Genomic DNA, 13,680 nt, shown 5'->3' with positions numbered 1-13,680 from the left:
AAATCAGGAGTGAATTCAGCTAATGACACTACTATGACTTATGATGAAAATGCATTGACTAACACTTATTACCTAATTTTAGGCTGCTAGCACCCAGAACTTGATGGCCCAGGGCTCTTTTTCCAGGTGCAAAAAGATTATTTAAGTCTTGCGTCTGCTGCATTCCAACTTAACTCGAAGGTTCAGAGTAGACAGGGCAAATTAAGTCCATTTGAATTGTATTGCATCACCCTGACTGTGCACACCAGAGTCTCTGCATCACCATGCTGAACCTATGATAAAACCAGGAAGTCTGGTTCAGCTGTGTAACACAAAATCTGTCCATGTTACATATTTCTATGGGGTTTCAGGTCTTTTTAATGTATTTTATGTACTGATGTATTGATATATTGGTTGTTGCATTTAGGGTCGGTTATGTTAGTTCCCTCTAAAGTCAAGGAGTATTGTGTCAGTATCTTATTGGCATAACAAAGATGATTTTTTAATGATTGAGATAATTCCTTGGGAGTTGCACGCAGTACAAGCTTAAATTCATTGATTTGGATCAGAAAATTGTATTTTGATAAGAATTGTAGAAATACATGTTGCCTGAATCATTAAAGAGTTGTGGGACATGGGTTAAACCTCTGTGGAACCAGAAAGGAAAAAATTGTGATTTATTTCTGCAAAGTATATTGCAGTTATTCCAAAGAAGATATTTGTGGACTCTGGACTGGACCAGCTGGCCTGAGTCCTTGGATCTAAGAGCTCTGCTGGGTTTATATTCTCTGAACATATCACAGATGTATTTTGGGCCTAAACCATTCTGGGATTTGTAAACCATCAGCAGGCTTTTAAAATCTATTCTGTGACTGACTGGAAGCCAGTGTAAAGATTTTAAAACTGGTGTGATGTGTTCAGATCTCTTAGTCCGGGTTAAAACTCTAGCAGCACTAACAATGCATTTAATTGTAAATATAATGTTGGATAAACTAAGCGAGACAAACCTTCAGCTTTTGATAGGACTCTCCCCATTATTGACATTTCTCTTTGGCTCCAGATATTAAGAATTGATTTGGTTTTGTATAATCTATTCAAAAAGTTTCAATTCTGCCTGTCAGTTAGATTCTTTGCTCAACTCTGCTGCGGCACTAATACCACAGCCCTTTTACAGACAGCCGTTCCCCTTCCTATTCGCCCAATTATAAAAAATTTGGCTGCAGTTCAGTTGATTTTCTCTGGGGGGCGCTGGCGAGCGAGTGCAGAATGACCATTGGCCGTAGGGCTGGCGCTAATAACTCAAAAAATGTCCCCGCTAGCGACTGAAACCTGAAAATATTACTGTGATTTCTGACAGAGGGATGTAGATTTATATCAAAAGTACAATAACCTGGGAGTTATATCTTTCTGTTTTCTTACAGGTCTGGCATTTGCGAGTCAGTCTCCGCTAGCATTTAGCTAACGGAATCTGAAGAACGCACGGCAAATTACGACCGGCTGCTTTACGGCACTCGTCCACTGTGCCAGAGTGCTAACCTGGTGCTGCTAACACCTCACGAGTGACGTCACATGCGTGACGTCACTCGTGAGGCAATACTGACAATAAATGTGTTTTTAAAAAGATCTAGTGAGTCTAAAAAATCAAACCAAGTGCCGTTTGAAATGATAATTTATCCTGCCTTTAGGAAAATTAAAATGAAAAAATATAAAAAATTCTATCCAAAGCAATGGCTGCATCTAAGGTGGATTTCATAGTACCACCATAGAGTTCGGCGTGCTCTGCACTGCTTCGTTGGCGCCCCTAGAGTGCAGTACCACCCGGAAAAAGCCGCCAGTTTTCCCTCTCCTCATAATAGAGGCCGTTTCTCAATACCAAGAATGCAAAGAACAGACTTGTGTTCTTGAGGTTAGAGACCAGAGAGTCTGTAAAAGGGCTGTGTTAGAGACTCTCTGCTAATACACCCAGCAGTGCGTGGAAGATGACGTCAACACGTCACCTGCGCCAGAGTACGCATGCGCGTATTTAACCAAGAAGTACTGCGGGGTGATTGTTTACGGAAGAAAACGCGTTATCTGTGTCTTAGGAAAAAACGAGCTGATAATTGGTAAGTGGGTCTACAATTTTCTGATTTTCAGCGTCTTATTGACAAGCAGCTTCGAAACTGTTTTTCTAACTAAACAAAATACGAGTGGCTGTTATTGGGAAATATAACAGTTGAGACGCCAATGATACTGAATTAGCTGTGAGCTCACAGTCCTGAGTGTTCACTTGCTATATTCTGTGTGAGCAGGTTGATTTAAGTCCTTTACAGAAATGAACGACGATATTGTTTCTGAAAACCGTAGGTGTATCAGAATATGTAGTTAAATGACAGCGAAACATTGTTTCTTCTCTCGTTGAATTGTTTAACTAGTTGTTTTGTCTTTAAGACGCAAAATAGTTTAGTTTTACATCTATTGAAAGCCACAAGTGACATCTTACAATTGTTTTATCTGACCAACAGTCCGTGCCTTAAACACGTTTATTGTACAGCACATAAAAACTACATTTGATGAACAGCTGGGACCAAAAGACTGGAGATAAAGTGCTGCCCGAAAAATATATTACTCGTGAGAAGTAAATGTGAAGCAGGCATTCAAACAGAAAGTAGAAATACTAAAACCAGACTGTAAAAGTACACTATAGCAAGTAAAAGTCCATTGACCACAACGATATTATTTGTAGTGTAATGGTATATTCAGTGTCTGCAAACCATTTGTCTCTTAATTAACACCCAGACAATAATTGTTTTAGACTATTTATCTTTTAATGATCATCCTGCACCTTTCTCCAAAGTGTGAGACTTTCCCCCGGGGTGTGTGGCAAGGTGTCGGTTGAAGAATACTCACCTGAAAGAACAAAGCCCCTTCCTCTTGTATTAATGGTTTTGATTTCCTTTGTCTTGGGTCTTTCTTCACCATGAACGCTGAATGGTGTTGACTGACCGTTTTGCAGAAGAAAATAAACATGTGGCCGGCCGGCAGAAAAATAGAAAGGTCTCTATTTAATTTCTCATCAGATGTAATAGGAAGGTAAGCAAACCTTAATAGGAAGTTCAGAGAAATTTCCACCACATATACTTACAGCCCTGTGGAAGAAGTTTTGATTAAGCCCTCATTGCTTTATTTTTTGCTTCCAGACCTTCTTGTAATCTTTTTAAGTGATCTTGAGCAATAGTTCTCCAGGCTTTCAAAAGTGTTTTTTTGCACATTGGCTCCTTGTTTTCAGTCCAGTCTTTGTACCTGATCATTTTCAGAGGAATTTGTGTGTTGAGCCACTTAACACTAACCTATGAATCATTCAAGCATAATAAAAGGCACCTAAATCAATGGATTAATTCATGTTGTCTAACTAGAAAAGACAATTTAGCAAAGAACCGATTTTAAATTGTATCTTCTGGCACTTTGTTTCCAGCAGCCTGTCACAAAGACACATAATTTGTTGCATCTATGAAAAATATCAAAGATAACACGGTATTACAGACATGAAATAGTATTGTTGCACCAACAAGCTAAATCCCAAAGAGCTATTAGCTTGGTATATCTCAGCATCGTGTGCGGCGTGTTCCCCAAAAAAATAGAGGAAACTGGACAAGTTGAGGACCAAAAAAGAAGTATCTGAAAGTGATTAACTTAAGAAACAGAAAAAAACCCAGCAAAATCATCAGAAATCAAGAAGCTGTTCTTAAGGAAGGGAAACGGGGAGAAAAGGCTGAGCAAGAAAAACGACAGATGGTTCAAGACTCTTTCAAAATAGTGTAAATTTAAAGTAAAAAAGGTACAAGTACTCGACACAAAAAAACATTCTGTGCGACTGTTAGATTATTACATCAAAAGGTACAACAGTAAAATCAGGCTATTACACATGTAGTTGATTGAGGTGGAGGTTATGTTTTAAAAAAAAAAAAACCTTTTGGAAATATTTTTTATGATTCTGATAATGATGTCAGATTACTTAATCTGTTATACGTTTTGTCTGTTGATTTACTAATAGGCGCCTATTAACTAAAGCTGTCGGAAGTACAATGAGGGTACCAAATGTACAATATTATCCTGTGAAATGCTGTGGTGTAGAAGAAGAAAGTGTCTGTTAACAGTTGCAGACGTTCTCACAGGAAACTAAGTAATCAGTCCATTAATCACCAGAGTTGTGAACTAGCACTTTTTGTCTTATATACTAAATTTTTTTCTTTCATATGTAACTTAAATCAGAGTTGAAACTTACCAAAATGTTAAAACACAGCTTTCTGGATGTAGCAGTTCATGTTTTTGGCTCGCACAGGTCCAACCATCTAACATAGATATACTTAAAAAACCAAGAAAAAAAGTCTGAAGAGCATATGATGGACTCAACTATTTACCGCTATATACGGAGAGGTGTTCCGGTTATTGAGCCCCATAGATATAAATAGGGTGGACTAAATAGAAGAAATGCAGACCACAAAACCAGCACAATGTGATACAAGCTACATCAGTACGACCCTCAGGCAGTTTCAACAAAAACTGAACAGCTCTACCTTCATGAAAGAAGATTTATAGTATAAGCAGCATATCAGACTGTGCTAGTTATAGTGTGGTGTAACTGAGCATTTGACCAGTGTTTTTTTTTTTTTTTTTATTATTATTTTTTTATTAATTTGCAATGGAAGTACTGAATTTCCTACATTTAATGTCCAAATCTCATGTCTTTCTTGAAACTAGACTGCTTCTGGTTAGCTTATTTTTACAGGAACACTTTGAAAGGGTTTGATCAATCTTGTGCAATGTTCCATATTAGCTTTATTTTCCAATATATTATTTGTACTTACACTTTTAGTTTGAGTTCTGTAAGTTTTCTATTGATTTCAGTTAATACGCATTATGAAATGTTAATTTCAGATCTCAAAGACCAGACTGATACCACCAAGATTTATTTGCATATTTGATGTGATCCAGCAGATTTGACTGGATCCACTCCCAGCCCCAGTCATGGTGTGCTGCCCTTCCTGCCCCAGGCTCTGCTCCCGCTCTTCAGCCTACACTCTGGCGCTTGCCGTGGGCTTTGTAACATTGGGGACGAGCCGCATCCTGCTGCTCAAATTCTCAGCCAATGCTGGTGAGTGATAGACAACAGATAGAAAAATAATGTGTGACATCATATCAACTTCTCCTCAAACCAGCTCACAAATTGAAATATTGTGTAACAATTTTTGGTCATTTTTATCTGTTATGACCAACAGTAACACTTTGCAGGTTGTTGACCTTGTTTTTGTTTCATTTTCAGAGAATAACTATGACTTCCTCCCTGCTTCTGTCAATCTCCTCGCTGAGGCGCTTAAACTGCTCTTCTGCCTGGTTATGTCAGTCAGGGTCATAGTCCGAGGTAAACGTCAAAGTAAAAAGTGATCTGGTTTGTGAAATATTCATTTTTCTTATGTTTGCCCACGTCAAATGCCTAGATGATTTTTTTATTTATTTTTTTTTTTGGGGAGGGAGTTTCTGGTGCTACATAAAGCTGATACAACTAAAATGCCATATCTAAACAGAAAAACTAGAATAGTTTTGCATATTTGCACCTGATCCAGGTTCCTAAATCCCTGCACTGCTTCTGTAACGCGGAGAATGCCCGCAATTGAAGCATCCCACTTCAGTATCAGTGAAGACATGGAAGTCTTTTGCCAGTACTTTATGGAAGGAAACACTAAAATGTTAAACTACTCAATCATGTAGGTGACAGGTTTCAGTATGCTGGTTTCTGAACTTTACCTGGGGATGAAGTCTTCTCAACTGTAAAATTGATTCAAGGTTGTTAGTTACAGGAATGTCAGAATGATAACAATGTCAGTGTTAAAGATGAACTTAATCTACTATCAGCAGAAGTGACCTGATTTTAGATGATACCAGCCATTCATTGTTTTTTACTAGCTGCCATTTTGCAGTCAAACTTTTCCCAAAGCACAAAAGATAGTGTTGACGCCCAAACAGCGGCACACAACTGATTTATTATTAGTCAGACCTTAAACGCCACTTTAAACGTCATTATTTGATCATCTGTCACAACCACATAATGCACACAGTCTCAATTCAGAACCCCTGCTCCTCATCTCAATCAGAACAGTGTTTTTGTTTCTGACCCCTTCCTTACCTCCATTAAATCAGGCCACCTAGATAAGACCATGTCCGGTGTCTCAGCTGATTCTGCTACTGAAATCACCCCCTCTTGATGTTAATTGTTAACTGATGAAAATAGAATATATATATATATATATATATATATATATATATATATATATCATGCTGTTTTTACATGGCTGTGGTATGTTGACTGCCAATTAAATCAAAGATATTTACGATAGATGCCTATTGTTGCACAGCTGTCTTCTTGTCATCCCACTCTAGAGCCCTTTCCACACACGCATTGCTTTTTAATATCTGGTGGCAACTTAACATATCTGTACAATATGTAGATGACCCCCTATTGTGTTTTTCTGTTGCGATGGAAATCTGATCTTGTCGGACCTGAGAACATGCCACTTTCAACACACGCTCATGCTCTGCAGCCATGAGTTAAGCCGACATATGATTGGCTGTTAGAGGAATCCAACAGGTCATGATACTGAATAAATAAATAATGGCCCTTTTCAAACTTTCCTCCATCGGGGTGTCGTCAACAAGAAAGAACTGTAGCCACAACTTCTGCTCTGTCTGACCACATATTGATTGTTCATCTGCTGCCATTCGCTGCCATGTTGTTTAACACAATGCTGTGTGTTTGCAGCGGTAAATTAGATTCTCACCAAAGATATTTGGTGAGAAATTATAGATACTAATTTGTGTGCAGGATAGACCTACATGTTTTCCGTACTTACTCATCCTTCATGCATCTGTGCCCTTGTGTTTGTGTCATGTGACGTTAAAGTTCTAAGTGTAGCTTTGAGTACTTTTTTTTTTTTTTTTTTTTTTTTTTTTTTTTTTAAGACTTGGGAACAGTGGGGATATTTATGCTATATACATTGTGGCACTTTGTAATTACTGTAACGCTCAGCCAATTAATGTTCACCGTGTTTCTATTTAGCTGTTTTTCTCTGTTGTGGTCAGGTGACTTTGCGGATGACAGAATTATTTTAAATTAATTAATTAATGATTATTTTTAAAGGGCTCTAGCCCGCCCGCGACCCCATCGACGGATTCAGCGGTATAGATAATGGATGGATGGATATTTTTAATGGGTTTTTAATTTTTTTATTATTTTTTTATTATTTTTTTATTTCTTTTTAATGATTTTATGGCCTTCTTGTGACTTTATATAGCTGTGAAGCACTTTGAATTGCCTTGTGTATGAAGTTTGCTCTATAAATAAAATTGCCTTGCCTTGCCTTGCCTATTTGCTCATGCAGAATTTCTACCCCTGACACTTATCCCTTCAGATTGGGCTGTTTTTGCTTGTAATCATCAGACTTTCCTTAAAAAAATCTGCAGTGATGTGTATCAAGGATACTGGTGTTGTATGTGTGTGTATTTGGATGGGTATATAGAGAATCAGACATGTTTATGTTCCATGTAAACATCATAATAAGAACCGATGTGGCTTTTTCTGTCTTTGTCCTCAGAGGGACGATCATGTAGAGATTTGGTCTGCGTCTCTAGCTCCTCCTTCCTCATCTCCCTAAAGTGGGCTGTCCCAGCGTTCCTGTACTTTCTGGACAACCTCATCATCTTCTATGTGATGACCTACCTGCAGCCTGTGAGTTAAAACTTCAGTCTTCTGTTAGAGTGAAATAGTTTGCATTGTGCAAATTTAAATTGATTCCTTTCACATAGGAATAAACTTAATTGAGCTGTTTACTTGTTATCTGATTATAAAGGTTTTCTTCATATGTTACACCTTTTTTGGATGGAGTTTGATGCACATGTCCATGCTGCAGTGACTCAGCTGTCTTATCTCAGAGCTTGCTGTTCTTCCTCTTGTTGCCAGGCCATGGCAGTGTTGTTCTCCAACTTTGTAATCCTGACCACAGCGGTGCTCTTTAGAATCGTTCTCAAGTAAGTGGCTCCTTTCACAACACTGTAATGCTCTGGATGTAATGGACACAGAACAGTGTTTTTTTTTTTTTTCTTTTTGTCAGAGTCTACTTCCTTTTAACCAAATATTTGTTGTTTTTTGGCTTTAAAGTGCCATTTTATTCAATTATAAACCACCGTCAATGCTGTCCAATATGAAGTTCATAATATTTAAATGATATAAAATGATATGGAGTCATTTTTGGTTCTTGTCTTCATCTTTCAGGAGACGCCTGTCTTGGGTTCAGTGGGCAGCGTTAGTTATTCTTTTTCTGGCGATTGTTTCCTTGACAACGGGATCCGGAGGCAGCCAGAACTCCGTAGCAGTGCCAGGCCTCCACTCACACCCCCTCTCCAGGCCCTCCAACTCCTGCCTCCTCTACACACAACTCCTGGAGCAGATGAAAAACAGCAGGTAGCACTCATGTGTTCAAGGTTGCTCTTTAACAAACCAAAGAAGATATTTGTTAAGGTTTGTAAAGTATGTTGGAAAATATATTTAGTCTACAAATAATAATCACAAAAAAGTTCATCCATCCATTTATCTAATAAATTCAGCTTATCTGGGGTGTGGTTGTGGTGGCAACCGGCTAAACGGAGTATTCCAGTTGTATTTCTCCCCCAGCAACACATCGTAGTGCCTTACTTGTAAACTCAAGGCATTTCTAGGTCAAAATAGCTATTTGGAGACCCCAAACCTGGGGCCTTTTCTTGGCAGGGTGTTCCTGGAAAACCTCCTAAAGGAAATTCTCAGGTGTCATAACCACATACCTGCCCCACCTGAACAGGCTCCTTTGAATGTGAAGAATAAACAGCGGCACTCTGATCTCCGAGCTCAGTCTGCCTGTAGAGCCGAGTCCAGTCGCTTTAAAGAGGAAGCTCATTTCAGCTTGTATTCACAATCTCATTCTCCCTGTCACTGTCCATCTCATGACCACAGGAGAAGGTTTCAACGTAGATCAACAACAACATGATCATTTGAGAGCTGGTCACCATCCAATACAGCAACCATATTACGACTGAAGCCTCTCTGCATGTTTTTCAGAAAATGAAAACGTATATGGCATCCCAGAGACGAGTGTATTTTTTGGGCCCATTCTTTTCTTTTTTTTTTTTTTTTGCATTTATGACGTAAAAAAACATTTTTTATCTAGTTGGAATAAAGTACTTATTGCATTTCATTCAGTTAACTGGTTCATTTCTCTTAAATATGCCTTCTCAGAATACGGTAGGAAGAACCACATCTTGCACAGTCTTGAATACACTTTTTCATTCATTAATGGGTCAGATTCTTGTTTGTTGCAGTGCCTCTGAATCATGGACGTCATCGCTGCCTGGTCAGGCCTGGAGGGACAGGTTAGTGGGGAGGCTTCGATCTCTGGGCGTGGGCCACATCTTGCTCCTCCTCCAGTGCTTCATCTCCGCCATGGCCAACATCTACAACGAGAAGATTCTCAAAGAAGGCGACCAACTCGCTGAGAGCATTTTCATTCAGAACAGTAAATTGTGAGGAGGAGATAATGAAGTAGATACAAAAGCAGAGCATGCATGGCTACATTTGTTGTTATTCTTAATCCTTGGCCGTATGGTTTTGTAGGTATGCCTTTGGTGTGGTGTTTAATGGTCTGACCCTTGGGCTTGGCAGTGAGGCACGAGGCCTCACTATTCACTGTGGCCTTCTCCATGGACACAACATTTATTCCCTGGGTCTGGTGTTTGTCACTGGTGAGTAATAGTGGAAATTAATAAAAAGAAAAAAAGATGGATAGATTAAGGCAATTCAAACTGATTATGTAAAATAATGGCACAAAATGTTATATTATGTCTGTTTACTCTCTGTCAAAGAGATAAAAAAGAAGATTGTTGGCACTTCTCTGTTTACATTAAGTTGCAGCCAATAAATAAGAAATATGGCATTGCATCCTTTAAAAAAAATGCACACATGCAAAACAGACGCATGCAGATGCTTTATGATCATTTGAAGCGGTCATTGAAAGGCTTCTCAGTCGCACTGCAGTTCCCTTTTTGTTTGATTGAAAAATCATGTGGTATTATTGTGTTGGTAATGGAGAAAACAAATCTTTTTCTAGCAGTATCACAACCAATATCACTACACAACCTTTGGTTTGAACACTTCAAACTGTACTGGCAGAAGAGCTCCTGCTGTCACCATTTAAAATGAGCCACAGGGTTGTTCTGTTCCAGCCTCTTTCTGTTGTAAGGTTTTATATATCAGTAATATGTCATGTGTTGTTGTTCATCTGAGGTTGTATTTACAGATTATTTTCTATCAAGTCTTGATACATGTAACTTTAGAATGGAAAGAGGGTGTTATTTTTGTTTTCACATGACTGTACATGACTCATTACCAAAACCAACACAACTACACTACTTTTAATTCCAATACTTCTATCTTGGTGTATTAGAATCCTGGAATTTGCCTATATAATCAGTTAACACCAGCTATGTTGAGAGGATTGTTGTGAACATCTGAAGAACTCACCCTCCTCACTTTCCTCTCCACCAGCCGCTCTGGGTTTATCTGTGGCCTTCATCTTAAAGTTCAGAGACAACATGTTCCATGTACTCACCGGCCAAATCACCACTGTTCTGGTTACTGGCCTCTCCCTCTTCCTCTTCAACTTCCGCCCATCGTTGGACTTCTTCCTGCAGGCCCCCATAGTCCTCCTTGCCATCTTTATCTACAACGCCAGCCGGCCCAAAGACCTGGAATACAGCCTGCAGCAGGAGAAGCTGCGGGTCATCAACGGAGAAGTGTTCGAGAGGTCCAGAGGGGTAAGCGGCAAACTACAAATCCTCAACAGTCACGCATGCTCCTTTCCTCGCTCTGTTGTACTCACTGAACCCAAACATATAGCTGTTTCCTCTCCTCCCACGCACATACCAGGTCCTCTGTAGGAAACATGGCTCTTATTTCTTTATAATGTGATTTCTTCAGTGCAGGAGGGAACCGGGTTCCCTGCTATGAAAACGGCATACAGAGTTCACATAATTCCTATAGTAGTTCAGACTACAAAACCCCTTTATGTGAACTGTATTCTTGCTGATGCATTTTAGTTTTCTTTGGTTGCGCGCTAACAAAAACAAACAGCGGGTCAGCAGCTGGCTTTGAAATGCAAAGTATTTCCCCTCTCTGTTCTCAAAGCAGAGAACATCCTTGCCACGGCCTTAAAGCAGCTTAGAAAGCAAGATGCAAATGTGTGAAATACTTCAGTGTCTGCAGGTTTGTGTACTGGATTTTGTGCTGACGTCCTTTCTGTATTTGCTGTTGTAGGATGGCGAGGAACTGGAGCTTTTGACAAAGGCTAACACGGACAGTGACTCTGAGGAGGAATCGTTGTAGATCTTCTCCAACAGAAGATTGAGGACATAACTGCTGCTCACACTAAGCTGCTCAGACTTCTGCTCGATGCAGCATGGTGAAAAGTTCTCTGTGAAACCATTTGTTTAAATTGTCAGCGGGTAAACGGTGAATGAGTGTTGTATGAGTATGGCTGTGGTGTATATTTTTAAACGTGCCTGTCAGTGTATGACTGCTGTCATTTATGTGATGACAGAAGAGCCAGTAATGTGTGTGTGTGTGTGTGTGTGTGTGTGCAGGAAGACAACCGACACTGCTTTTGAGTTTCTGTTATGGAGGATTTTTCTTGCAATGATTCCAGTTTATGCTGCTATTTGGCTTGTGATTGGTTCCCACATTTCTGCCAAGATTCTATCAGGCTTTTTAAAATGTGGTGAAGTTGAAGTGTTTTGTTGTGTGAGAAAAGAAGCACAGGTCTACAAGTTATAGATTTAAAAAGCATTTATGTATGTAAAGAAGGCTTTACCAGATGTTTACACACTATTCAGGACTTTTTTTGATGTGCGAGTGTGTGTATGTGAGATTGTGTGCAGACACTTGTGTTTCTCAACTCATAACGTGGGTTTTAGAAACCAGGGGCCTCATCTAGAAAACACTGCAGTGGATCCAGACTAAAAGTTTACTAAAAGTGCACAAAAGTCTAATGTGACAGTTGTAAAATCAAATTCACGCTAAAAATGTGGACAGGTGTCAGCCTTATATCCTACCCCACAGACACTCGGGCTTTTTTTCATTTATATTACTATTTTTTTCAAATGTTACATAACGTCAGACAATATCGATGACATCAGTATATTCTGATTCCACTTGCTTCCTCTGTAAAGTCGTGGCAGTGTGTGGGTGAAATATGTTCGTGAAGAACACGAGGAGTTTAGGGATTGTTCATTATTTCTCCTCATTTCCCACACTTTTGAGTGAAAACAAAGTACACGTTGGCCAAATGTGAGCGCTTTCTGTTCAAAGGTTAGCCAGAATGGCTCGAGCACCTCACCTCTGCTGCCTCACCGTGAGAGTGAGCTGCAAATCTAAACTTTCTCAATCATTTTACTGGCAAACTTATTTGGAATGATCATGCTAGCGGCATGTGAAAAATAAGAACGAGCCAACTGTAACTGGGAAAAAAAAAGGGACTTCAAGGTGCATTTAACTTGTAAATTCTGAAAACTACATCCATTTTGTACCTCAAAGCCTGCATGATTTTAAGGTGCTTTCAAGTACAGTAGCATAGACTTAGCAGTCTATGCTTAATGTTGTTTATAATTGTATGATTATAATTTTATTATTATTCTATTTCTAAGAAATAACAGATCTTTTGATTTCATCAGTATTCTCTCACATATATACATCACCTATGAAAGATGTGTTTAAGATGAAAGTTTATCTTTACAACTAAAAATATATTCTCGTTACAACAGAGACGATAAAGTACTGGGGAAAAATTACGGTTGGGTTTATTGAGTGGTACACGACTCTAATATTAGGAAATGTCAATAGAAAATACCAAGAAATAAGTCATGTTTCTGTCTAAAGATGTGTAATTATTTTTGGCCACACCACCCAGCCTTACCACATGCCATGAATAACCATTAAATTGTCAATGCAAGCCGACTGATTGATGGCTCCTTAAGATGAAGTGTTTGTTGGAACCTGAGCGCTCATTCTCCCGATTGCTCTGTTCGTGTTGTCCTTCAGAAACACCTGCACATTCATCCTGCATTATTACATATTAAACCAAAAATGATCACATATTTCTTTACAGACCTATAATTTACACAGTTAACATGTTTAGGAGCAGAAGATATGCAGGTGATGCAGGTTTTTTTTCCCTCTGGGCTCAGATGGTGGGACATTTGATGCTCATAAAGTGGACCAGTAGCATGTTGTGAAACTAAAGTAAATATGCGAGTTTCTCTGTTTTTATTCCTACAGCCTGTCCTTAGTTCACCACCTCTCCAGCATGCTCATACGCATAGGTCAGAGTTTGCATATAAGCATATGCATTCATAGATTTGAGTGTGAAATACAGTGATAAATGAGGCCCCTGATCTGTGTGCACTGACTCAATGGACCACTAACGCCTGAATTTCTATAAGCACAAACTGCTCTTGCTTTTTTTTTTTTTTTTTTTTTTTTAACTTTGCCTTGAATGTTCTTATGTTGTACTGTAAATATTAGGAAATATCTCTCTTAAAATTGTTTCTGACATTAAAAGATGCATCTATGCCAACTGTTGTGAAATT

The 13,680-nt window shown here is 39.0% G+C and overlaps 1 protein-coding gene across 4 annotated transcripts; it reads left to right on the top strand.

Annotated features, from left to right (window-relative positions):
• The first annotated feature begins 1,980 nt into the window (after window positions 1-1,980).
• Window positions 1,981-13,660, top strand: slc35a5 (solute carrier family 35 member A5). 4 transcript variants are annotated; one of them, XM_075480159.1, is made up of 11 exons: window positions 1,997-2,084; window positions 2,975-3,051; window positions 4,957-5,113; window positions 5,282-5,380; window positions 7,608-7,741; window positions 7,973-8,040; window positions 8,285-8,473; window positions 9,364-9,564; window positions 9,656-9,783; window positions 10,586-10,854; window positions 11,354-13,660. In XM_075480159.1, the coding sequence occupies exons 3-11, from the start codon at window positions 4,987-4,989 to the stop codon at window positions 11,420-11,422; spliced, it is 1,284 nt and encodes a 427-aa protein (XP_075336274.1). In that variant the 5' UTR covers window positions 1,997-2,084; window positions 2,975-3,051; window positions 4,957-4,986; the 3' UTR covers window positions 11,423-13,660. The 4 variants fall into 4 exon arrangements, with proteins under 4 accessions (XP_075336272.1, XP_075336271.1, XP_075336274.1 ...); XM_075480157.1 differs by lacking the exon at window positions 2,975-3,051 and having other exon boundaries at window positions 1,981-2,084; XM_075480156.1 differs by lacking the exon at window positions 2,975-3,051 and having other exon boundaries at window positions 1,988-2,084; window positions 4,954-5,113.
• Window positions 13,661-13,680: the final 20 nt, after the last annotated feature.

The sequence above is a fragment of the Odontesthes bonariensis genome, chromosome 12, assembly GCF_027942865.1.
Source record: "Odontesthes bonariensis isolate fOdoBon6 chromosome 12, fOdoBon6.hap1, whole genome shotgun sequence".
Taxonomy (NCBI): Eukaryota; Metazoa; Chordata; class Actinopteri; order Atheriniformes; family Atherinopsidae; genus Odontesthes; species Odontesthes bonariensis.
The sequence above is the reverse complement of the archived record's forward strand: the minus strand, read 5'-3'. Positions and strand labels throughout refer to the sequence as shown.

Bases quoted from the DNA above. Each gene is read 5' to 3' on its own strand.
- slc35a5 (XM_075480157.1), top strand. From the start codon at position 4,987: ATGGTGTGCTGCCCTTCCTGCCCCAGGCTCTGCTCCCGCTCTTCAGCC. The intron at 8,041-8,284 runs GTAAGTGGCTCC...TTCATCTTTCAG, and splicing joins CTCTTTAGAATCGTTCTCAA to GAGACGCCTGTCTTGGGTTC. The intron at 9,784-10,585 runs GTGAGTAATAGT...CCTCTCCACCAG, and splicing joins GGGTCTGGTGTTTGTCACTG to CCGCTCTGGGTTTATCTGTG.